The sequence below is a fragment of the Eriocheir sinensis genome, chromosome 1, assembly GCF_024679095.1.
Source record: "Eriocheir sinensis breed Jianghai 21 chromosome 1, ASM2467909v1, whole genome shotgun sequence".
NCBI classification, from domain to species: Eukaryota; Metazoa; Arthropoda; class Malacostraca; order Decapoda; family Varunidae; genus Eriocheir; species Eriocheir sinensis.
Genome location: NC_066509.1, coordinates 4,560,430 through 4,585,887, shown reverse-complemented (window position 1 = coordinate 4,585,887; position 25,458 = coordinate 4,560,430). Strand labels below are relative to the sequence as shown.

General features: G+C 44.2%; 1 protein-coding gene across 2 annotated transcripts in view; it reads left to right on the top strand.

Annotated features, from left to right (window-relative positions):
- LOC126984183 (schwannomin-interacting protein 1-like) overlaps positions 1 to 25,458 on the top strand; it is a 99,326-nt gene that overhangs the window by 59,376 nt on the left and 14,492 nt on the right. For both annotated transcript variants that reach the window (XM_050837777.1, XM_050837699.1), the window contains one exon: positions 24,913 to 25,010. In XM_050837777.1, coding sequence (XP_050693734.1) covers positions 24,913 to 25,010 — 98 coding nt within the window. The remainder of the gene's footprint in view (positions 1 to 24,912; positions 25,011 to 25,458) is intronic.

The window sequence follows — 25,458 nt, the reverse complement described above, 5'->3', positions numbered from 1 at the left end:
ACCCTCATCACTCACCACTGCTTTCAACACCGCCATTACATCATTTCCTGCCTACGTCACCTCCGTCATTCGTTCTAAGAAGCTAGTATAACGAACTGGTATATCATTGTTTTACCCTGTGTACTGTTTTACTTACCGTAGCCTGTTTTTATATATATTTTCATTACCGTAACTTTATATATTGTTTTTCCTTTACGTAACTTTTGAATCTGGATATTTTTGATCACCGGAACTCTTTAATATTTTTTTTTACAGCAAAGGAAGGAGTTCAGGGGCAAAAAAATATTCAAGACAAGAAAAAAAAAAAAAAAACGCTAATCACACTCTATAAAAAGAAGTATAGTGGAGTTTGTTTAACGTATATTTTGCTTACCGTAACTTTCTTATGTATTTTGCGTAACGTAACAAAAATCTACACTAACGCAATGATCAGGAATTATTCAATGACGCGATTTGCTCAGTGCGGGAAGCGAGGAAAGAGTTAAAATTGGTGGTGACAGTCGTGGTGGTGATGGTGGTGGTGGTGGTGATGGTGGTGGCAGTGGAGTAGGTGGTGGTGATATTTGTAGTGGTGATGATGATAGTTACCCCTCCCCCCCCCCCACCTCTCTCTCTCTCTCTCTCTCTCTCTCTCTCTCTCTCTCTTTCTTCACACTTTTCTCCTCTCTCCGCCCTCATGTTCGGCTCTATCAATTTATCGGCCTCCAGATGCCTGTTGCCGGTGTGGTGGTGAGTGTCATGCCTAGTGGTGGTGCTTGAGGTGGTGATGGGGGTGGGGGGGGGGGGAGGGGGGAAGGAAGATAGTGGTGGGTGAAAGAAGAGGAAAAAAGAAGGGGTGATGGAGGTGATGCTGGTAGTGAGTAGGAAAAACAGAAAAAAAAATGATGTTGGTGATGGTGGTGGTATATTTGGTAGAGGTGGTGGTGATGAAGATGGTGAGGAAGAAAAAGAAGAAAAAGGAGAAGAAAAGAAGTGATGATGATAATTGTGATGATGGTGATGAGGAGGAAAAAGGAAACAAAAGAAGTGATGATGGGTGGTAGGGATGGTGGTGGTTGTGGTGAAAATGATGATGTAAGCCGTATTTGAGATAGTGATGATGATGATGGTGATGATGATGATGACGATAATGATAAAAACGAAAGGCAAGAGAATAAAAGACGAATAAGAGAGAGAGAGAGAGAGAGAGAGAGAGAGAGAGAGAGAGAGAGAGAGAGAGAGAGAGAGAGAGAGAGAGAGACCAACAACAACAAAATTACCTTGTTAAGCCGTGAAGCACTAAAGAAGAAGGACAACCTACGTAACAGCAAAAAAAAAAATAATAATAATAATAATAAATAAATAAATAAATAAAACAAGAACAAAAGTAAAAAAATAAAAAAAAGAAGAACGAGAAAGCGATCAGTTGTTAAGGAAAGGGGGAAGGGGAGGGGAATGGGGGAAGAGTTTGAGATGTATATACCAGACCAGACGCCAGAGGGGAGGAAGGGGAGAGGAAGGGAAGGGGAAGGCAGGCAGTGGAGAGGTAAGGGAATGGGTAAACGGAAGGGAGATGGGAGAGGTAAGCAAATGAAAAGTAAGAAGGGGAGGAAAAAGAGAGAAGAGGGATATGGAAGGGAAGGAGAGAGACAAGTAAAGGGGAGGAAGAGCGAAGAGAAGGAAAAATGTGAAGGAATGGGAAGGGTAGAGGTAGGAATATGGAAGGGAGGGAAGAATCAAGCTAATATGAGGGAAGGGGGAAGGGAAAGGGGAGATGAGGGGAAGGGAGAGGCAGGCTAAAGAGAGGTGAGGGGAAATGGTTAAAGGGGAAGGGAGGGGAATTGAGAAGCAGGTTGATGGAAGATGAGGGGAGAGGGAGAAGAGGGAGGAAAAGGAAGAGGGGAGATGTGAGGGGAAGGGAAGGAAGGGACAAACTAATGGAAGGGAGGGGAGGGGAAAGGGAGAGAGGGAGGAAAGGGAAGGGGGGAGATGTGAGAGGAAGGGAGGAAGGGGCAAACTAATGGAAGGAAGGAAAGGGGAAAGGGAGAGAGGGAGGAATGGGGAGGGAAGTTGCGAGGGGAATAGAGGAAGGGGCAAACTAATGGGAGGGAGGGAGAAGAGGGAGGAAAGGGAAGGGGGGAGATGTGAGGGGAAGGGAAAGAAGGGCCAAACTAATATGAGGTAGGGTAGGGGAGAGGGAGAAGAGGGAGGAAAGGGAAGGGGGGAGATGTGAGGAAGGGAAGGAAGGGCCAAACTAATATGAAGTAGGGTAGGGGAAAGGATCATTGGGGCGGGGGGGATGGGGGGGGGCAGGTCAAGGCTTCAGAGCAGGTCGTGAGGGGTCAGACATACAGGTCACACCCCATATCGTATTTCCTCCCCTCTCCCCCCCCTTTCCCCTCCTGACACCCACTCCCGTTACCAGGTTTCTCACTTATCACCCCTCACCCCCTCACCCTCTGACCTACCCCCCACTGCTGTCCTATTCGTCCATTCCCTCCCACCTAGCAAAGTTGACCTCCTCCTCTTCTTCCTCCTCCTTCTCTTATTTTCCTTCTCCTTTTTTTTTTCTTCTCCCCTTCCTCTTTTTCCAGCGCCTCGTCTTCCAACTTCTAATTCTTCCTCTTTCTCATTTTTCTTCTTTTTCTTCTCATCCCTCAACCCCCACCTATTTATCTTCCTCCTCATTCTTCCTCCAGTTTCTCCCTTTTTTTCTTCTTCGTTCTTGTTCCCTTCTAATTCTTCCTCTTTCTCATTTTCCCTCTTCGTCTTTTTCCTCTAGTCTCTCATTATCTTCCTCATTTTCCTCTTTCTCACTTTGTCTTCTTCATATTTTCCACCCATACCCTCCTTCTTCTTCTCCTCCACCTCTAGCTCCTCCTCCACCACCACCACCTCCAGTCCCTCCTTATCCACTCCACACGGTCAGGATAAGTGTGAATATATCAGCCTAACAATCCAGTGTGTCACATAGGTCACACGTGCACCCAAGGCGTCCACCCACCCATAGCAGTGTGTAGAGAATGGGTTAGTTAGGGTGTTAGGGTGTGGGATCGTGGCTGAGAGAGAGAGAGAGAGAGAGAGAGAGAGAGAGATTTTTAGTCCCGTATTTTTAAACATATGGACACCTCAATTCGCTTAGACTCGCATGTTCAAAAGCTTGGGACTCACCTTACGACTATCTTCAAAGCCTGTAGAGAAGATTAGATTAGTGTTTTCCCGTCGATGGCGCAGAGGCCTTGTCAAACTTCCACTAGGGGCACGGAAACTACCCATGGACATCCCTACAAATACTACAAGAGCCTTTTATAACTGACGTACTAAGGCGACGTATCGTTTGAGAGAGTATCGTCCCTGCTTGAAATGACCCTCGTAGAAGTTGTTGGGAGTGTGTGTGTGTGTGTGTGTGTGTGGACGTGAGTGAGTGAATGAGTGAGAGGATGTGAGTGTGAGTGCGTGAGTGAGTGCCTGGGTATGTGTTTGAGTGAGTGTGTGCATGTGTGAGTACGTGCGTGAGTGAGTGCATGTGGGAGAGTGAGTGAGTGCGTGAGTAAGTGCCTGGGTGTGTGTGGGTGTGAGGGATATGATGTCAGGTAGTTAGTAGAGTGCGTGGGTGAGATCGGAGATTGGTTTAAACACTCTGGTATGTGTATGTGTGGTAAGGCGAAGCAGGGTACACACACGTAGCTGTCAGGTGTTTTATGAGGTGACAGGTGTGAAGGTGAAGCCGAGAGGGAGCTGGTGATGAGGATAGAGATATTTGTAGGTGTGTGAGATTAGCGGAGAAGAAAATAGAGTATATGGTTGGCTAGGAAACAGAGAGAGAGAGGGTAGAAGAGGTGGAGGAGGAGAAGAAGGAAAAGGAGGAAGAGTAGAAGGTAGAATATGAGGAGGAGGAGGACGGGGAAAAGGAAATGTAGAAGTAGAAGACTGGGGTTACCGTAGGAGATAGAGAAGGAGGAGGAGGAAGAGGAGGCGGAGGAGATAGTGGCAAGGAGCAAGAAGTAGGGTAAATGGAGGGTATAAGAGAGAGAGAGAGAGAGAGAGAGAGAGAAGCAGCAGCAGGGTAGACGTATTACCTCCTCCCTTCCACTCCTATTCTCCCTCCTCTCCTCTCCCTCTCTCCCTCCCTCCCTCTCTCTCTCTCTCCCTTCCCTTGCAACTAAAGAAGAAGAGCAACAACACACACCCGCGAAAATTAGTCATCATGGTGCATTCCTTTCTCTCTCTCTCTCTCTCTCTCTCTCTCTCTCTCTCGTATAACGTCACTCTAAAGGGGAAGGCGCCGGCAACTTACCAATTCGTGTTGATGTCTGATAAAATGGTAGCTCAGTGTGGCCTTCTGCCCCACCCCCTTCACCCCCCTCACCCTTCCCCCCTCACCCCCCCTTCCATCCCTTACTGCCCCTTCACTTCCCTTCCTTACCCTCCCTCTTACCCCTCCCTTACCACTCCTCCCTCTCTTACCACCCCTTCCCCTTCTCTCCCTCCCTCACGCATGCCAAGCTACGTAGAGGCCAAGTGTAGGAGGCGATGAAGGGGAAGGAGAGAGAGGAGGAGGAGAATGAGGAGAGTGTGAAAGAGGTGATGATGATAATGATGATGATGATGATGAGGAAGAGGAGGAGGAGGAGGGATTAAGTAAGGGAATGAAGATAATGTTTGAATGGTGTGGAATGAGGAAAGGAAAAGAGAATGAGGAAGAACAGAGGATAAGGATGAGAGAGAGAGAGAGAGAGAGAGAGAGAGAGAGAGAGAGAGAGAGAGAGAGAGGAATGTTGGAGTGAAGAGCAAGAGGTGGAGACAGAATAGTGAGGTTAGTGTGTGTGTGTGTGTGTGTGTGTGTGTGTGTGAAGGGCGGGAACGGCGTGAACGAATACGTGGCAAAGGATGCGTGTAAACATTTAGGGGGAGAAAGAAGGGGTGAAGGGGAGCAAGTGAAGGGGAGTGATGTTCGTGAATTAGGGAGATCAGAGAGTGAGGGGAAGGAAGGGAGGAAGGAGGGCGAAGCTGCGGGTCAAAGAAGAGGGAAGTGAGAGGAGGCAAGGGAGAGAAGGGGGAGAGGGGAGAGAAGGAGTGAGGGGAGACAAGGGAGAGAGGGGAGAGAAGGGAGAGAGGGGAGGCAAGGGAGAGAAGGGAGAGAGGGGAGAGAAGGAGTTAGGGGAGGCAAGGGAGAGAGGGGAAAGAAGGGAGAGAGGGGAGAGAAGGAATGAGGGGAGGCAAGGAAGAGAGGGAAAAGGGGAGAGGAGGAGTGAGGGGAGGGAGATGGAACTTATTAAATGTGTAACCAGAGAGTCTTTTTATGTGTGAACAAAAACACGTAACGACCACTAACGAAAATAGAGTAGACGGTTGGAGAGGAGGGGAGAGAGAGAGAGGGTAGAAGAGGAGGAAGAGAGAAGAGAAGGAAGAGAAGGTAGAACAGGAGGAGGAGGAGGAAGTGGAAAAAGAAAAGGTTGAAGTAGAAGAAATATAGAGAAAAGACGATGGGGATGGAGAAACAAAGAAATATACAGACGGTGAATGTGAAAAGAGAGAGAAGAGAGAAAGAGGAGTAGAAGATGAGGGTAGTAGAGAAGAAGGCGAGGGAAGAAGGGGAAAGAATGAAGGTAAAAGTAGAAGAATGAGAAAGAAAAGAAAATGGTGATGGAAAAGAAACAGATGAAGATAAAGGTTGATAAGAAAGACAAAAAAAATGAAAAGAAGGAGGAAGAAAGGGAAAAAAAGAAAAGGTAGAAACAAAGTAAAAGGAAATATGAAAAGAAGACGCTGATGATGGAGAAACAGATAAAGATGGATAAGAAAGTAGACAAATAGAATGAAAAGAATGAGGAAGAAAGAGAGATAGAAAAGGTAGAAATAGAGTAAATGGAAATATGAAAAGAAGACGATAATGATGAAGAAATAGATGGATGGATAAGAAAGAAGACAAAAAGGATGAAAAGAAGGAGGAAGAAAAGGAAAAAAGAAAATGCAGAAGTAGAGTAAAAAGAAATATGAAAAAAAGACGCTGATTAATAAGAAACAGATGAAGATATGGAAGATGAATAAGAAAAGAGGGAGACTAAAAAAAAAGCAATAGAAGAAGAAGAGAACAAACGAAGGAAAAGGCCGCAAACGTTTGGCCATGAGATCCAATTAGAAGAGACGCCAAAAATTAGGGTTTAGGGAACGAGTCGGTCCCTTTCTCATCCAATTAGTGGAAGTAATTAACCAAACAACTTTAACCGACCTAAATTAATATGTAGTCTATCCTATACCTAACCTGACCGAGTTCAATCCAACCCAAACTAACTTATCTAACCTTACCTAACTTAACCTAACCTAACCTGACCCAGTGTAGTTCAGCCTATTCCAACCTTTCCTAAGCTCATCTATCGTATTATCTATCCTTAGCCTAACCTAACCTGGCCCAGTGTAGTTCAAGCTATTCCAACTTATCCTTAGCTAACCTAACGTGTAAGCTATCCTTTACCTAACTTTACCCTGTGCAGTCCACCCTAGTCTATCTTAACCTAACCTAACCTAACGTGTAATCTATTCTATACTTAACCTGACTTCATTTAACTTAATTTAACCTGATCTATTGCAATCCAACTTTGTCTGATCTTACGTATTCTAACATATGAGTTATTCTATAAATAAATATAAATTGGGGTCATCTATCCTAATCTAATCTGACCTAGATCAATTCAATCCAACCCAACCAAACGTAACTTAATTTTAACCCCATTTTAGCCCAACCTGATCCTACCCAGCCCAGCCCTTCCAAACCCAACCCAGCCTAACCCAACCTAACATAACCTTACCAAAACTAACCTAGCCCAGCCCAGTCCTACCAAACCCAACCCAGCCTAATCCAACCTAACATAACCTTACCAAAACTAACCTAGCCCAGCCCAGTCCTACCAAACCCAACCCAGCCTAACCCAACCCAACATAACCTTATCCAAACTAACCTAGCCCAGCGCAGTCCATCCTAACTTCATCTTACCCAATCAGATATAGGTCAAAGGAATCCAGCCTAACCCCTTCAAACTATCACCATCGCCTCCTTCTCCTCCTCCTCCTCCTCCTCCTCCTGCACTTCACCCAGACACTATACAGCTCTTCCCCCCCCCCCCCCCAATTGGGCCTCTAGGGGTAGTAGATGCAGGAACGGATATGCCACCAAGCCAGTTACGTCAGCTCACCCCCTATCCCGCCACCCTCCATCCCATGCTTCACCCCTCCACCCCTTCCTCGAGCCCTTACCCACCCCTGCCACAGTGCCACTCCTCTACCGGACGCCACTGCACCGCCCCGGGCATTCCCTCCGCGTTAGTCGCTTCCTTTGGGCGCCTCGGAACTCCCTCTGAGGCTTGAACCTGAACAGACGAAGGAAGAGGAGGAGGAGGAGGAGGAGGAGGAAGGGAACAAGAAAATAGAGTAGACGGTTGGAGAGGAGAGGAGAGAGAGAGAGGGTAGAATAGAGAAAAAGGAAAAGGAAAAAAGGTAGAATAGGAGGAGGAGGAGGAAGGAAACAAGAAAATAGAGTAGACGGTTGGAGAGGAGAGGAGAGAGAGAGGGTAGAAGAGAGAAGAAGGAAGAGGAGAGAAGGTAGAATAGGAGGAGGAGGAGGAAGTGGAAAAAGAAAAGGTTGAAGTAGAACAAAATAGAGAAAAGACGATGGTGATGGAGAAACAACGGAATATACAGACGATGAATGTGAAAAGAGAGTAAAATAAAAGAAGACCATGATGAAGAAGAAACAGATGAATAGATAGGAATATGAAATGAGGGAGAAGAAAGATAAAGAAGTAGAAGAAAGAAGGCAAGAGAAGGGAAAAATTGCAAGAATGATGAAACTTAAAACTTGAAGAGAAGAAATCACAAAACGTTTCGGGGTTCACACACACACACACACACACACACACACACACACACACACACACACACACACACACACACACACACACACACACACACACACACACACACACACACACACACACACACACACACACACACACACACACACACACAGTTAAGGCTTTCGTAGAGACTGTGTTAGTATTCCCATGAGCAGTTATGAACCTAATGACACTGTGACAAGGCTTCTGCACCATGAAAGGGAAAAAACACACTTGAGAACCCCGACTCATTTCCCTTACGGCCTTTGGAAACGTTTGTGTTGTGAAAGCCGGAAACGTCTGAGAATACGGATTTTACTTGCATGTAGGAAAAAATGTCTTTGGTGGTGGTGGGACGAGGAGGAAAAGGAGGAGGAGGGTAACGTTGCCAGGTTGTCGTACAGTTCCTCTTATGTTTGCCGTTTTCCGACCCAAAAACTGCTTTCATTTATGGTTATCGTTTAAATGGTTAATTATATATATTATTGGTGCTTCTTGGGGTCCAGAAAACGGTAAATACGCAGCTCCGAGTACGACAACCTGGCAACGGTGGAGGAGGAGGAGGAGGAAGAGGAGAGGAAAAAATGAATAAAATAAGGAATGAATGAAGGAATAATAGCAAAGAAGATTCATTACAAGATCGGGTGCTATTGTTCGCATCAGTATTGTTAGAAGCAAAAAAAAAAGAAGAAAAAAAGGAGAAAAGAGAAGAAAAAAAAGAAAGAGCAACGCACAAAGGATTTAATTTCTTTTGTCGAGTCTATAACTATTTTTATTTCACACACACACACACACACACACACACACACACACACACACACACACACACACACACACACACACACACACAGAGAGAGTTGATGTTCTCTAATACTCATATCTTTGTTAATGTATTGTGAAGCAACACTATAACAACCATGCTCTGTCTCTCTCTCTCTCTCTCTCTCTCTCTCTATCTTCCTATGGGTCGGTGTCCTTATGTCTATTTTTCTATGTCTATTACTGTTTTTTTTCTTTTTTTTTCTTCTCTCTCACTCACTCACTCACTCTATCTATCTATCTATCTATCTGTCTATCTATCTACCCCCTCGCATCCCTGAACATAATAATAACGGGTCGGAGCACAACGTGTGAGATTGGCTCCACAGCACAGCGGGGCACGGCGGCGGCAGCTGGGGACAGTGTGTTAGTGTGAGGATCAAATAACCTCGGAATTGTGTATTTTGCCGCGGGTTGGCGTGGGTGAGGCGGCCGAGGGAACAGTCGACGTGGATCCAATTTTCCCAGAACGCGAGAATATTATTGTAGGTATTGTATAGGGTAACAGAGATGAGCACTGAGGCCACGCGTAGCTATAGTGTATGTGCCTCTAACTTTCCCTTTACCTGTGTTATATGGGAATTGGGTTGTTCATTCCGTCGCTTCATATACTGTTTACGTTGTTTTTTTGGATTTCAGAATATTTATAAAAAACTTAATCTTATTTTTTGCTGTGAATCGAGTCTACTACTTTGGGCTTGGACGTAGGATAGAATAGGAACCGTTTACTTTGCTGTGATTTGATATGTTCCTGGCGTCTCATAATATTTACACTGGTCTAAAACAATCGTATATATCTCCCTTACTTCGCCACACTAATCTTAATGTTTGCTGTGAATCGAGTCTACTACATCGGTCTTGAACGTAGGATAGAATAGGAACCGTTTACTTTGATGTGATTTGACTTGTTCCTGGCGTCTAATAATATTTACACTGATCTAAAACAATCGTGTATATCTCCCTTACTTCGCCACACTAATCTCAATGTTTGCTGTGAATCGAGTACACTACATCGGTCTTGGACGTAGGATAGGAGATAGATAAACAGATAGATAGGAACCGTGTTTTCTGCTGTGATTGACTTGTTTTACTGCCTCTCTTAATCATAATATTTGCACTGGTCTAAAACATTCGTGTATATCTCCCTTACATCGTCACACTAATCTCAATGTTTGCTGTGAATCGAGTATACTACATCGGTCTTGGACGTAGGATAGGAGATAGATAGACAGGAACCGTATATTCTGCTGTAATTTGACGTGTTCGTGGCGTCTCATAATATTTACACTGGTCAAAAACAATGGTGTATATCTCCCTTACTTCTCCACACTAACACACACCACTGCTCCGGATTTCCTGGGTCACGTTGTCGTTATAGGAAAGTTGTATCGTGCCGTGGTTAGTATAGACTGTAGAGCGTCACACGATCCTCCATCTGCGACGTCACTCCGGATTTCCTGGGACACGCGAATGCTATCGGAACCAATTTGTCTGGACTCGAGGGTATTGGGGAACGCGTTTGAGAAAGACGTGTGTTGATTGGGTGGGATCGGCTGACACCTTGTTCTTAGATATGGATTAGATTGGGTTATATGTGGGCACGAAAGTATTTGGTAAAGTAGGGAGGAAAATGAGAGAAGGCAGTATTTTCTTCGGCAATGGAGGCAGCTCAAGGGCAAAGAAACAAAAACAGGAATAAAAGTACCCGCTAGACGCAGCTCCAACATAAGAAAACAGAGTGAGAGGTCAAAAGAGAGGTCAATTTCGGGTGGAGAGGTGTCTTTATACTCTCCTCGTGACACAAAATCAATTACGGAATGTAAAAAAAAGTAAAAAGTGATGTTACGGATGTCGAGAATGGACAGTCTTCGAGCATAAAGGAGAATGAATATGTCAGTGAAATGAACATTAGAGGATGACTCTAGGATTAATGGAGAGTGATAGAAGGAATAATTTATCTAAACGTTCACTATATAGTTTATTAGAAGCCAGTTTATGAAAGAAGTGTGTTGACTCGTAGATAGAATATGATAGATAGAAATGATATGCTCTGGAAATTGACTATTACTTTTTTTGTATGTAAAGGTGATAAGAAGAGGTTGAATAAGTACAGCAAACCAAGAAGAAAATGGTCAAAACTTGCTGCTCATACAAAGAAAACGGAAGCGGGGATAAATAAAATGAAAACGTAAGGTGGCGATAAATAAAAGAAAACGTAGGGCGGCGATAAATAAAAGAAAACGTAAAGTGGCGATAAATAAAAAGAAAACGTAGGATGGCGATAAATAAAAGAAAACGTAAAGTGGCGATAAATAAAAAGAAAACGTAGGATGGCGATAAATAAAAAGAAAACGTAAAGTGGCGATAAATAAAAAGAAAACGTAGGATGGCGATAAATAAAAGAAAACGTAAGGCGGCGATAAATAAAGAGAAAACGTAGGTGGGGATATATTAATGGCTCCTGATATTTTAAACGCCATATTAGTCTTCATTAACAACATTGTGGCTGATTCACCTTTTTTAACACGTTTTTCAAGAAGAGGTTTGTTGGTATTATTGATTTTAATGTCACCTTTTAGTAGTTACGACCGAATTTGTGATGTGGACTTAACTCTGAAAACCCAGCACTTCTAACTAACCCCTTCCCAAAAAATAGGAACCGTTCACTTAGTTTTAATTTGGCTTCTTCGTGACATCAGTTGACCATAATACTTACATTGGTCTGACTCTAAGGGAACTGTGTATTTCTCATTTATGTTTGCTTTGGTAAATGTCGCCCCACACACAACATAGCCGTTAACAAATATTATACTATGTTTAAAAAAAAATCTATCATGTTACGTAGATGGCGAAGCGTTGTCATATTGTCGAGTCTAGGAAGGGGGAAGAGGGTTGATTGAAGGGTAAATAATGGAGAGAGAGAGAGAGAGAGAGAGAGAGAGAGAGAGCAACAAAAGCATGTGTTAAAAGATGTATATAAAAGAGTGAACGTTGAAGGGTGACCAAGAGAGAGAGAGAGAGAGAGAGAGAGAGAGAGAGAGAGAGGGGGTGGGGGGGGAAGTTTTGAATGAAGGGTGACTGACAGAATGGAGAGGTTATCAAATATAGACAGGCTTGCAAGAGAGAATAAAAAGGAATGTCTCCCACGCTGTCTGTCTGTCTATATGTTTGTCTGTTGCTCTCCCTCCCTCCCTCTCTCTGTTTGTCTATGTCTGTCTGTCTGTCTCTGTCTTTTATGATGTTAGGTCCTTGTAGTATGCTTAATGTTCATTCTCTCTCTCTCTCTCTCTCTCTGCCAAACTCCTCCTCCTCCTCCTCCTCGTCCTTCTCCTTCGCTTCCTCCTCCTCATCTCTTCACATCCCACTCTTTACTCTCCTCCTTCTCCTCCTCCTTATCTTCCTCCTCCTCCTTCCTCTTCCTCCTCGTTATTTCTTCCTCTCTCTACCTCCTCCTCTTTCTCCATATTTTTATTTTCTCCTCCTTCCTCCTCCTCATCTCTCCCTCTCTTTACTCTTCTGCTATTTCTTCTCCTCTTCCTCCTCCTTTTCCTTCTTCCTCCTCATTATCTCTTCCTCTCTTTACTCTCCTCCTTCGCCTTCCTTTTTCTCTTCTCTTCCTCCTCCTCCTCCTCCTCCTCAACTTTTCATTCCGCCATCCTGCCTCCCATGTCCTTCTCTTCCTCCTCCTCCTCCTCATCCTTTTTCTTCTCCTCCTCCTCCTTCTCATATTCCCCCCCCCCTCTACCTCCCGTGTCCTCCTCCCCTCCCGTTATCACCCCCAGCCCAGTATCCTGTTGCATCACTCCACCAAGGACTCTCGCCAAGCTCCTGCGTAGTCCTACAACACACTGGCGGGGCGAAGGATTTTAGAGATTAAATTAGAGAAAGGAAAAATTTACCCATGCATTGATTGATGTTCGTATGTGGTAATTCTGTCCGTCTGTCTGTCTGTCTCTTCTTTGTTCCATGTCTCCTCCTTCCTCCTCCTCCTCCTCCTTCCTCTTCTTCCTCCCAAAAGCACTAATCAGCAGGGTTTTTTTCTTGTTTTTTTTTTTCTCCTTCAGCGTTCTTAATAAGTCTTCATGTCGCCTTTGCTGTCATACACACACACACACACACACACACACACACACACACACACACACACACGGTGCATATCTCTCTCCTTTGTATTCTTTCTCCACTCCACTTCCTCTTTCCTTCCTTCCTTTTCTTCCTTTCTCATTTCGTGTCTTCTTCTTTTCTCCTCATCCCTCCTCTCTTCATTATTTCTCTCTCTCTCTCCCTTTCTTCCTTCTTTCATTTGTCTTTTGTTTAACTTTTTTTTTCTTTCTCCTTAATCACTCCCTTTCCTTTCTCATCTCCCTGTATTTTCCTCCTTCATCTCCTTCCCTCATCTCCCATCCTCCCTTCATCTCATCCCTTCACTTGATCCTTCCCTCCCCCTCTCCCTCCCTGTCACTCTCATATATACTCCCCCTTTTGTTTTTCCGCTTCTCCCTCTCTCCCACCTCTACTCCTCTCCCTTCCCCCTCTCCCTTGTTGCCCCGCTAGCTCCCTCTCCCTCCCTTAAATTCTCCCATATCCTCCCTTCCCCCTTTCCTTCCCCTCCTCATTACTCCTGCTCTCCCTCTCTCCCTCCCTTGAACTCCCATTTCCTCCCTTTCCCCCTTTCCTTATCCTTCTTGTTCACCCTCATCCTCTCTCCCTCCCTCTTCCTCTCTCTCTCCTCTCTTTCTCCTTCCTTCCCCCCTTGTTACTCCTCCTCTCCCTCTCTCCCTCCCTTGAACTCCCATTTCCTCTCTTCCCCCCTTTCCTTCCCCCCCGTCTTACTCATCCTTTTCCTCTCTCTCTCTCTCTCTTGACCTCTCCCATCTACACTCTTCCCCCCTTTCCTTTGCCCCCGTTACTCCTTTTCCTCTCTCCCTCCCCCCCTTTTACCTCCTCCCACCTTTCCTCCCTTCAGAGTGACAGGAGTGTTGCGATGCGTCACACTCGCTGACTCACACACACACACACACACACACACACACACACACATACTTAGTCTCCCACGACCATGAGAACGCTTTACTTTTTTTTTCTTCTTCTTAGTCATATTCACGTCATGTTCTCTCTCTCCCTTAGTCATTTTCAACCCTTTCCTTACAATGGGAAAGTCATTAATTCCATCTGTCAGGGGCGTTACATTTTCCCTTAACTAATTTGTGTTCTTAATTGCCAGGGTGAATTACTCTAACCGTTATCCGCTCTTGTTATTATCTTCTTTATATTTCCCCTTTTTATTTGTCATTATTCCACCTGTTCGTCTTTGCATCTTTTCCTTTTAATTAATTCGTTCTTTTTTTTCTTTGTCTCGTAAAATTCTTATTAGTGTTGTCTTCTTTTCCTTTTCTAACTTTTTTTTGTATTTTTCTCATTCTTTCCTTCGTTCATTTCATCTTTACATCTTTCTTTTATTGTCTTGTGTTATTATTCCTATTGTTATTCTCTTCCTCTTTTGCTTTCTTCTTTATTTCATTATTTTTTTATCTTAATTGTCTCGTTACATTCTCATTGGTATGCTCTTCTCTCTTTTCCTTTCCTCACTTTTTTTTTGTATTTTTCTCATTCTTTCCTTCGTTCATTTCATCTTTACATATTTCTTTAATTGTCTTGTGTTATTATTCCTATTGTTATTATCTTCCTCTTTCGCTTTCTTCTTTATTTCAGTTTTTTTTTTTTTTAATTGTCTCGGTACATTTTATTGGTTTTCTCTTTCCCCTTTTCCTTTCCTCACTTTTTTTTGTATTTTTCTCATTCTTTCCTTCTTCCATTTCATCCACACATTGTTTTTTTCTATTGCTTGTGTTAATTATTTTTATTTTTATTTTCTCCCTCTGTTATTATTCCCTTTTTCCTCATTTCTCTCATTCTTTCCTCCTTCTATTTCATCCACACATCGTTTCTTCTATTGCTTGTGTTAATTACTCTTATTTTTATTCTCTCCCTCTTTTATTATTCTCTTTTTTCTTCATTTATCTTATTCTTTCCTCCCTCTTTCATTTCATTACTTGTCTGGGTTATTAGTTTTAGTTTTATTTTCTTCCTTTTTTACTTTCATCTTTATTTCAGTATTTCTCTTTATTCTCTCCTTTAATTTCATTTATATATCGTTTCTTCTATTGTTTGCGTTACTTACTGTTATTCTCTCATTCTCATTTTCCTTTTTTCATTTCTGTATTTCTCTTCTTTCGTTCTTTATTTTCATCTATACATCGTTTCTTTAACTTCTCGGTGTAATTGTTATTGTTATTTTCTCTTCCTTTCTTTTGTTTTTGTTTTTGTATTTCTCTCCTATCCTCTAATTTCATCTATACATATTTTCTTTAATTGTCTTTGTTACTAATCTTATTGTTATTTTCTTCCTCTTTTTCCTTTCTTTTTTTATTTTTGTCTTTCTCATTTTCTGTCTCCATTTAATTTCATCTCCACATCTATTCTTTGATTGTTTGGTTTGTCTCATTGATATTCCCTTCGTTTTTAACTTTGCATTTTTTTTTTTGTATTCCTCTCCTTCTATCCTCTAATTTCATCTCCACATCTTTTCTTTGATTGCTAGTTTTAAGTCTCATTGCTGTTCCCTTCCTCTTTAACTTTACATCTTATTTTTTGTATTGGTCTCCTTCTTCCTCCCTTTCATTTCATATACACAACGTTTCCTTAATTTTCCAGGTTAATTGTTCCTATTCTGTCCCTCTTTTAATTCCTCTTATTTTTTTCCTTCTAATTTCCTTGCATTTTTTTTACCACCATCATATTGCTCTCCTTCTTTCTCCCTTTCATTTCATATACACAACGTTTCCTTAATTTTCCAGGTTAATTGTTCATATCTTCTCCCTCTTCTAATTTCCCCTTCTTTTTTTTTCTTCTAATTTCCTTCCATTTCTTTTACCACCGTTGTATTGCTCTCCTTCTTTCTCCCTTCCATTTCATATGCACAACGTTTCCTTAATTTCCCAGGTTAATTTTTCTTTTCCTCTCCCTCTTTTTCTTTCCTCTTCTTTTTTTCTAATTTCCTTGCATTTCTTTTATCACCGGAAGCTCACTAATCCACTTGTCCTTCCTTGCATCTTCCGCTTTTAATTAATTCTTCATAATCCCTTCGAGTCATCTCTTAATGTTATTCATGGCAGGTTTTTATTTCATGGTCTTGGTCTTGGTCTATTCTCTCAAAGTTTTTTTTTCTTAGTTACCCCAAAGATTAAACCACTTGTCCTTCCTCGTTTTCTTTCCCTCCCTTTTAATTAATCCTTCCTAAAATTCCTTCTCTATGTAATTTTCATCCTTATTTCCTTGACTTTGCATTTTTTTTTTTTTTTTTTTTTTTGGTTTCATATTCCTTGTTTAATTCTCTACCTTTGTTTTCTTCCTTTTCCTCCTCCTGTTCCACTTTTCTGTTTCGTTGTTTTCTTTTTTTTCCCGTCTTTCTTCTTCCTCCCCTTCCTCCATTTTCCTCTTTTGTCACTCCTTTCTTCTCTTCCCTATTCTTGTTTAATTTTACCTTATTTTTTCTTCCTTTTTCTCCTCCTTTTACTTTCCCGTTCCGTCGCTTTTTTTCTCTTTCTTTTCGTTGCTTTTTCTTTCCTCTCCTTCCTCAATTTTTCTCATTTGTAGCTCCTTTATTCTTTTTCTCAGTATTCTTGTTTACCTTTTCATTATTTTCCTTCTCTCCCACTTTCCTTTCCCGTCACTTTTCTCTCTTTCTCTTCATTGTCTTTTCTTCTTCTATCTCCTCCGCTTTCCTCCTCCATTTCTCCTTTATTCTCTTCTAAGTATTCTTGTTTAACTCTTTACCTTGCTTTTCTTTCTTTTCCTTCTCTCCCACTTTCCTTTCCCGTCGCTTTTCTCTCTTTTCATTGTATTTTCTTCCTCTCTACCTCCTCCACTTTCCTCGTCCATTGCTTCTTTCTTCTCTTCTCAGTATTTGTATCTAACTCCTTACCTGACCTTTCTATATACAATGCTCTTGACCTACTGACTCACCCTGACCTTTAATTTATCCTTCTTAATTTCCTCAGTAAACATCATCTTTATTTCCATTACTTCGTGTCCTTCTTCATATTCGTGTTTAACTCTTTACTTTTTCTTTTTTTACATGCAGTTTTCTTGACCTAACTTTGCCTCTACTTGCTGACCCTCCCTGACCTTGAATTTCGTAATCCTTTTATCCTTATTTACTTAGTTGCATCCTTCTCTTTATTCTTGTTTAACTCTTCTCCTTATCTTTTTATTTACAGTGTTCTTTATCTTTATTACTAGTCTTTCTTTCCTTTATCACATTACTACACATTCCTTTCCATATTCCTGTTTAACTTCTTTCCTTTCCTTACCTTACCTTACCTTACCTTACCTTACCTTACCTTATCTTACCTTACCTTATCTTACCTTACCTTATCTTACCTTACCTTATCTTACCTTACCTTACCTTACCTTACCTTACCTTACCTTATCTTACCTTACCTTACCTTACCTTACCTTACCTTACCTCAGCCTTACCTTTGCACACCTTTACCTCAGTGTTATCTACCTTTAATAACAGTTTTCTCTTTCCTTCTCACATAACTTCACATCTCTTCCCATATTCCTGTCTAACTCTTTACCTTACCTTACCTTACCTTACCTCACAATCTTACCTTTGCACACCTTTACCTCAGTGTTATCTACCTTTAATAACAGTTTTCTCTTTCCTTCTCACATAACTTCACAACCCTTCCAATAGTCCTGTCTAAATCTTTACCTTACCTTACCCTATCTTACCTCACAGGCTTACCTTTACACACCTTTACCTCAGTGTTATGTACCTTTAATAATAGTCTTCTCTTTCCTTCACACATAACTTCACATCCCTCTCCATATTCCTGTCTAACTCTTTACCTTACCTTACCCTATCTTACCTCACAGGCTTACCTTTACACACCTTTACCTCAGTGTTATGTACCTTTAATAATAGTCTTCTCTTTCCTTCTCACATTCCTTCACATCCCTTCCCATATTCCTGTTTAATTATCTACCTTACGTCCTCATATATAGTGTTATCTACCTTTCCTTCTCACATTACTTAGCATCCTCTCTATATTCTTGTCTAACTCTCTAACTTACTTTCCTAAATACAATGTTATCGATCTTACCTTTTCATATTGCTTCACCTTCCATATTCCTGTCTCTCTACCTTACCTTCCTCTATACCCGTGTTCTTAACCCTTCGTACAACACTGTCATACCTTCTCATATGCATAGACTCGCTACTAATCCCCCCTTCCCTCCCTCTCTCCCTCCCATTCATTACCCTCTTACATATCTCATTACCCTCCTTATACAACGTTCTTAACCTTTATCACCACCCTCTTCATACCTTCTCACATGCATAGACTCGCCACTAATCCTCCCTTCCCTCCCTCTCTCCTTCCCTTCATCCCTTCCTCCAGTAAAGCATGGACATAACCACAGGGATTACATCAAAGGACGAGGGGTGAGGGGAGCCGTAAGATGGAGAGAAGGAGGAGGAGGAAGGGAAGGTGGGTGAGGAAGAGGATTAGAAGGAGGCGAGTAAAAGTACGGTTAGGAGAAGAGGGGAAGGGAGAGGAAAGAGGAACACGGAGATGGAAGCCAAATTAGTGGACAGTAAAGGAGGGAGGGAACGAGAGGGGAAAGTGGAGGAGGAGGAGGAGAGGGCTTAGAAGGAAAAGGAAGGAAGGAAGGGTTACGAAATGAGAGTAATAGAAAGAGGATAAAAATGAGAGGGAACGGAAGGAAGGGAAGAGTAGAGAAGAATAAGGGAGAAGGGACAATGAAAAAGCAATAGAAAGGGAACAGAAAATTAGAGGAGAGGGGACGGAAGGGGAGAAGTGGAGAAGAATAAGGAAGAAGAGAACGAAACGAGAATATTAGGAAGGGACAAAACAGGGGAGAGGGAACAGAAGATGAAAATGTAGAAGAAGAAGAAGAAGAAAGAAACAGCGAAGAGTGAGGAGAAAAGCGATGGAACGAGAAAATAAAAAAGGAGGAAATGGAAGAAGGAAAGAAGAGAGAAAAGCGATTGAACGGGAAAAATGGAAAAGAAGGAAAAGGAAGAAGGAACAACACAAAGAAGAGAGAGAGAAGTAATTGGACGAGAAAATAAATAAAAAAGAAGAGGAGGAAATGGAAGAAGGAAAACAATGAGAGAAGAGAGAAACGATTGAACTGGAAAATGGATGAGCTGGAGCAAGGAGGGATAAAGAACGGAGGAGCAGCGGGAGGGAAAGAGAAGGAGGAGGAGGAGGAGGAAGAGGAAGAGCAAGCAAGGGTAACGAAAAGGAGGGAAGAGGAGAGGGAACAGAAAATGAAGGAGCAGGAGGAAAGGGAAGAGAGGAAATCGAAAAGAGGAGAAAGAAGCGATTGAAGGGGAAAATGGAGGAAACAAAGGAATAGAATAGGAACAATGGAAAAGGAAATTAGAGAAGGAAGAGGAAGGAGGCACAACGAAAAGAGAAAAGAAAACTATTGAACGGGTAAATGGAGGAGACAAAGGAAGAAAATAGGAACAACGGAAAGGGAAATTAGAGAAGGAAGAGGAAGGGAAGGATAACAAAAAGAAAAGAGAAAACGATTGAACGGAATAATGGAGGAGACAGAAGAAGGGATAAAAAAAAGAGGAAAGGAAAGCCGCAAAACGAGAAAATGTAGGAGGGAAAAAAAGAAAATAGGAACAACGAAAAGGGAAATTAGAGAAGGAAGAGGAAGGGAAGGATAACAAAAAGAGAAGAGAAAACAACTGAAGAGGATAATGGAGGAGACAGAAGAAGGGATAAAGAAAAGAGGAAAGAGAAACAGGAAAACGAGAAAATGTAGGAGGGAAAGGAAGACGGAACGAGGAAAAGAGGGGAAAAAAATCAACGAAACGGAAAAGAGGAGGAGGAGGAGGAGGAGGAAAAGAAAAAAAGGGACAACAAAAAGAGGAGGGGAAAGAGGATGAGGAGGAAGAGGAAGAGGAAGAGTAAGCAAGGGATGTAAGAAGGAAGCACCTGAGCGAAGTTTGCAGAGGGTGTGAGAGTCGCTGAAGCAAGTGAAGTCCTGGAAGGGACGAGGCCGCGCCAATCCCCCCCCCTTCCCTTCTCTCTCTCTCTCTCTCTCTCTCTCTCTCTCTCTCTCTCTCTCTCTCTCTCTCTCTCGACTCAAGGACACGGGCTCAAGGACGGGACTGCTGCCATCTTGTGTGTGTGTGTGTGTGTGTGTGTGTGTGTGTAGGAAAACTCATTACGTAAATTGACGGACGGGACGAAAATTCTTGGAAATAATATATAAAAAAAATCTAGTGTGTGTGAAAGGAGAGAAAACCTGTGTGTGTGTGTGTGTGTGTGTGTGTGTGTGTGTGTGTGTGTGTGTGTTAAGCTCTCATTTGCCGGAGTTATTAGCATTCACAAATTTGTCTAATGCGCCGTGATGTTTGTTTAAGCCATCATGATGTTTGTCTTAGCCGCCATGATGTTTGACGATGCTTTCTTAAACGTCACCAGTATCATCACGTTCACGGGTTTGTCCTTTTCCTTCAAGTCTCGCCTTTAATACTTGGTGATGTTCGTCGTTGTGTATCTCGACCCCCAATTATTCCCTTGTCAATATTCACAAACTTCCAAGTACTCATAATATTAGGAGACAGAGGAAGAAGCGATAAAGAAAAAACAGGAGAGAAACGAATGAAAGAGAAATAGGAGGAGGAGAAGGAGGAGGAGGAAGAGGGAAAAGAGACTAGGAAAAGAGGAGAAAGAAGCTATTGAACAGGAAAATGGAGGAGGAAGAGGAAGAAGGAACAACAGAGAGGAAAATAAAAGGAGGAAGAAGAAAAAAAAGAGATGGAGAAAAGCTACAGAACAGAAAAAAAAGATGGAGAAAGAGGAAGAAGGAAGAACAGAAAGGAGAACAGAAGGAGGAAGAAGAAAGAAGAGATGAAGAAAAACGACATAACAGAAAAAAAATGAAGGAGGTAGAGAAATAAGGGACGGAAGGCAACGGAAAGGAAAACTGGAGGAAAAGGAAGAGGAGGAAGGGAAAAAGAAAAGAGAAGAGCAACGGAAAAGGAAAAGAGAATGATCATAATATTGCTTTCTGATCAAGGGCGGTATTTTTTGGCTGTCCATTATGATTGTTACTTTTCTTTTTTTTCTTTCTTTTTTTCTTTTATTCACGCAGTATTGAGTATTTTTTTTTTGTGTGTGTGTTTGTTTGTTTGCTTCTCCATCCTTACTCTCCACTTCGATTCATTATTTACTTCATTATGTTGATTATCGATTACTATTTTTTATTTATTTTACTTTTCCACTCACTCACTCACTCATTATTTCATTCCGTTTTAATATTTATGTTGTCCTTTACATAGCTTACGTTCATTAGTCTGCACGTTTTTCTATCAGTTTTGTCTACACATTGAACGTCGCTGTGAAGGGTGAAGGAACTTTGCGTGTGTCCCGTCCTTGGTCGAGTGGGGGGTGAGGGGGGAGGGGAGGGATCAGGAGGGGGAAGGTGGGGGGAGTGTAGGTGGTCGGGTGTCAGCGTTGGGTCAGGTTTAGGAAAGTGAGGCGATGACAGGTGGACGGGGGGGGCGGCGGGTGAAGGGCGAAGGAACAGATGTTGGGGGGGTGACCGTGGGGGGAAGGGAGGAGTCAGGGGACAGTCGTGGGGGGGGGGGGGGGGGATTGACGGGACTGTCGTGTGGGGCGAGGGGAGAAAAGTGAGGGGACAGTCTTGTGGGGGTGAGGTGAAGACTGTCGTTGGGGTGAGGGCAGGAGAGTGAAGGGTAAAGGGTCAGTCGTGGGGGGGATGGAAGGAGAGTGAAGGGTAAAGGGGTCAGTCGGGGGGGGGGGGGAGGAAAAGTGAGAGTGAAATCATAAGTATGGAGGGAGAAAAAAGAAGAGGGAGTCTTGTGGGGGGGAAAGAAGGGAAGAGTGAGGGGAAAGTCGTATGGAGTGAGGGGAGAAAAGTGAGGGGACAGTCTTGTGAGGGTAAGGTGAAGAGTGTCGTGGGATGATGGAAGGAGAGTGAAGGGTAAAGGGTCAGTCGTGGGGGGGGGAAAGAAGGGAAGAGTGAGGGGAAAGTCGTATGGAGTGAGGGGAGAAAAGTGAGGGGACAGTCTTGTGGGGGTAAGGTGAAGAGTGTCGTGGGATGATGGAAGGAGAGTGAAGGGTAAAGGGTCAGTCGTGGGGGAAGAGTGAGGGAAAGTCGTATGGAGTGAGGGGAGAAAAGTGAGGGGACAGTCTTGGGGGGGTAAGGTGAAGAGTGTCGTGGGATGATGGAAGGAGAGTGAAGGGTAAAGGGTCAGTCGTGGGGAAGGGAGGGAGGAAAAGTCGTATCCGAGGAGACGTCTGCTTCGAGGCGTGAAAACTGGATGAAGAAAGTATTGAGTTCGGTGTTGTGATTTTGGGTGTTTGTTTTGAGCAGCAGTGTGTCGTTGTGTTGAAGTGACGTGTTGGACAGTGCAAGACAGTGTTGGCGGTGCCCTGGAACTTGCTGCCCGCTAAAGACTATGACGTTCTGTGCCACAAACTGTCGCTAATCTGCTGGCCCTGCAACCTGCCTGGCCAGGGTCCTCGCGGCTTAACACAGGACCACGATGAATATATTAAGCCGGGCGGTGCAGCCGCTGCGGCGTCTCGTCAAGTCTGACTTCGACTTCTCCAACATGAATGACTTTCAGTACGACGACGAGTATGACGAGGAAGGTAAGGCTGAGTGTCCATGTTTTGCTTCTGGTGGTGGTGTGTGTGGTGCGAGGCGCCGCCCGGGGGAGGAGTGTTGGGAGGGAGGGGAAGCTGCTGGTGCGGTGCCTGGTGGACCCTGGCAGCTCAAACCTCGTCACGCCACCGCCTGCCCTCACCCGTGTAGGCTTTAAAGCAGGAGTGTGTGGCAGACTTAGAGAGATAGGTGGCGTGTGGCGCGGTGGGGTGAGAGAGAGAGAGAGAGAGAGAGAGAGAGAGAGAGAGAGATGATTGATTGGATGACTGATTGGTTGAGACAGATTAAGAGATAGAAGAAAGACTTAGGATGTATTCTGTGTATTGTTTGTTGTTGCACTAAATTTTTACAGATTTTTTCTCTGCCTCCATTTATATTTTCTTTAAGTGTTGCTGATGATGACCTTGATACGCGAGAATCCTCGTGTTCCGTCTATAGGGTGTATTCCTTTGTGGGTTTCCGCGCATGTCACGTCGGTCCGTGCTGAGCCGCGGCAGCACGCGGCTACTCTCGGGCTGTGCCGCACCAGTGTCATAGTGGTGTAGAGCATCAGCAGTGGCGGGTGGCACAGCGATCCGTGCAGTGCCTGAGGCTGGGGCACACGGTGGGTCCGGAGCGGTGATGGCCCGGCCGGCGCAGTCCCCGGGCACCGGGCCACCTCGCACGGGCCACGCTGAAGCTGCGTGTTGAGACGGAATATTGATCTTCCGGAACCTACGGCGGCTGAGGCTCCAGTAATGACAAATGTGTTCAATGTGACTTCCGGTGAAACAGTGGACGTGAGGCCCTGGGCCACGGCCGTGGGGACGCAAAATCTGCAGTTTACCTGTTGCCACTGGCAACGCGGGTGCCGTCCCCGTAGGTTGGCTGGGCGCAGGAGTGGGCCCGCGTCGAGGCACCGGGACGGTAGCCCGGAAGCTGCCCCGCAGGATTCCCGCTCAGACTCGCCACTCGCCGCCACCGCCACCGCCGGGCCGCTGCCGCCGCGTCGGGGTGCTCGCTGAATTTGCGTCGTGGTGCTCGCCGGAAAACTCTCCCGCCGGTGGCCGTGATATTCCCTCGAGTTATCCAGTTTTGTGCAAAGTTGTTCATAATTATCAACTTTGAAGTCTGAATCATCACAATTTGTTGCATGTGAGCAGCGAGTGGCGAGGCGCAGAGTGACCCAGGGGGCGGCGGCTGCTGCTGCTGCTGCTGCTGCTGCAGGCCCGCCAGCCTCATCTAGCTCCCCCGCCTTGTTGGCAGAAAGATTTTAGGCTAAGCTGCGGCCGCTCTTTGTGACCCACGCTCTTGGCACGCCTTAATCCGACTTCATGAAGGTTTCCGCCAATCGCGTTCGCGCTCGTGTGGGCGCGTCGAGCGGCAGGAGGAGCGATATAGTTATGTACTACAACAGTTGCAGTCGCCCCCCCGAGCCTGGCCGGACTCGCTTTGCCCCCATTGAAGTCCCCCCCGGCTACCACTGCTCCTCTCTTGTGTTCTGTTACCCGACCTTGGCCGACATTATCTGCGGGTCATCCGAGCCCTGCGACGCCCCCGACCCCGAGAATGGTTCCTCCACACATGTCAAGAGGTATCCTTCCCTGGCGTCCGTCGAGCTGTGCCACGCCCCCTCCAGGGTTTCTCCCACCGCTTCCACACCGCCGCGTACGCTTGTCAAGCAGTCTTCCATACCACGCAATCCATCATGCGAGTCTTCCAAACCTTGCCTTAGCCCAGTGAAGCCTTGTCCCACCCCTAACAAGCCGCGGTCAGCTCTTTCCAGGCCAGGCACACCTCCTCCTGAGCCGTGCCCCGCCACTCCTGAACCGCCTCCCGCCACTCTCACGTCAGAACCATCAGGAAAAAGCACGTCGGCGGCACTGAAGGGTACGCTGACACTGAGAGCCTTTGTGCGTGTGTGTCAAAGTGATCATCGTGTGTCAGTGAACTCTTCTGTTTGGTATACTTTAACACACACACACACACACACACACACACACACACACACACACACACACACAGAGTCAGATGATTATACACTATTACATATGTATTTCGAATATCATAGAAAGAGATACATACGCGTGTCTCAGTCATTGAAGGCGATCAGGAAGCTTCAATAGTCTCGTCGTTGGAGCTCTGACTTAGCAGATACTTAAGGAAGGGCATATGTATGAGAGAGAGAGAGAGAGAGAGAGAGAGAGAGAGAGAGAGAGAGAGAGAGAGAGAGAGAGAGAGAGAGAGAGAGAGAGTTAATCATAAATAAATCAGTATCATTCTTATTTACCAGACAGACAGACGAACAAACAAACATACACACACAGACACACACACAGACAGCGATAAATACAGAGACAGACGAATAAACAGACACAGACAATACCGGAGACTTACAGACAGACAGACACAGACACGTAGGAAGACAGACTAAAAGCAGACACAAACAGACAAAAGAAATAAAGACCCTGCTAACCCCGCCTTCTCTCACCAGGGGAGTTCGATGTCTACACCATGGAGGCCGCGATGCCGAAGATTGACTGGGACACGATCGAGGCACATCTACGGGCCACGAAGGAAGAGGAAAGAAGGGTGAGTAGAGTGTTGGATTCCCCTTGCATACCTCCCCTTAATACTTTGCCCTCTTTTATACTTTTTTTTAGGGGTTGGTAGTGTTCGATTCCCCTTGCACCTCTATCCTGCATGTTTTGTCTTTTTTTCTATAGGGGAAAGTACGGTGTTGGATTCCCCTTCGACGCCCTTCCTTAATACCTCGTTTTCTTTACTTTGTAGGAGATAGTATACAGTGTTGGATTCCCCTTGCACCTCTATCCTGTATGTTTTGTCTTTTTTTTTTTATAGGGGAAAGTACGATGTTGGATTCCCCTTCCACGCCCTTCCGTTAATACCTCGTTTTCTTTATTTTGTAGGAGATAGTATACAGTGTTGGATTCCCCTGCACGCCTTTCCTTAATACCTCGTTTTCTTTATTTTGTAGGAGGTAGTATACAGTGTTGGATTCCTCTTGCACGCCTTTCCT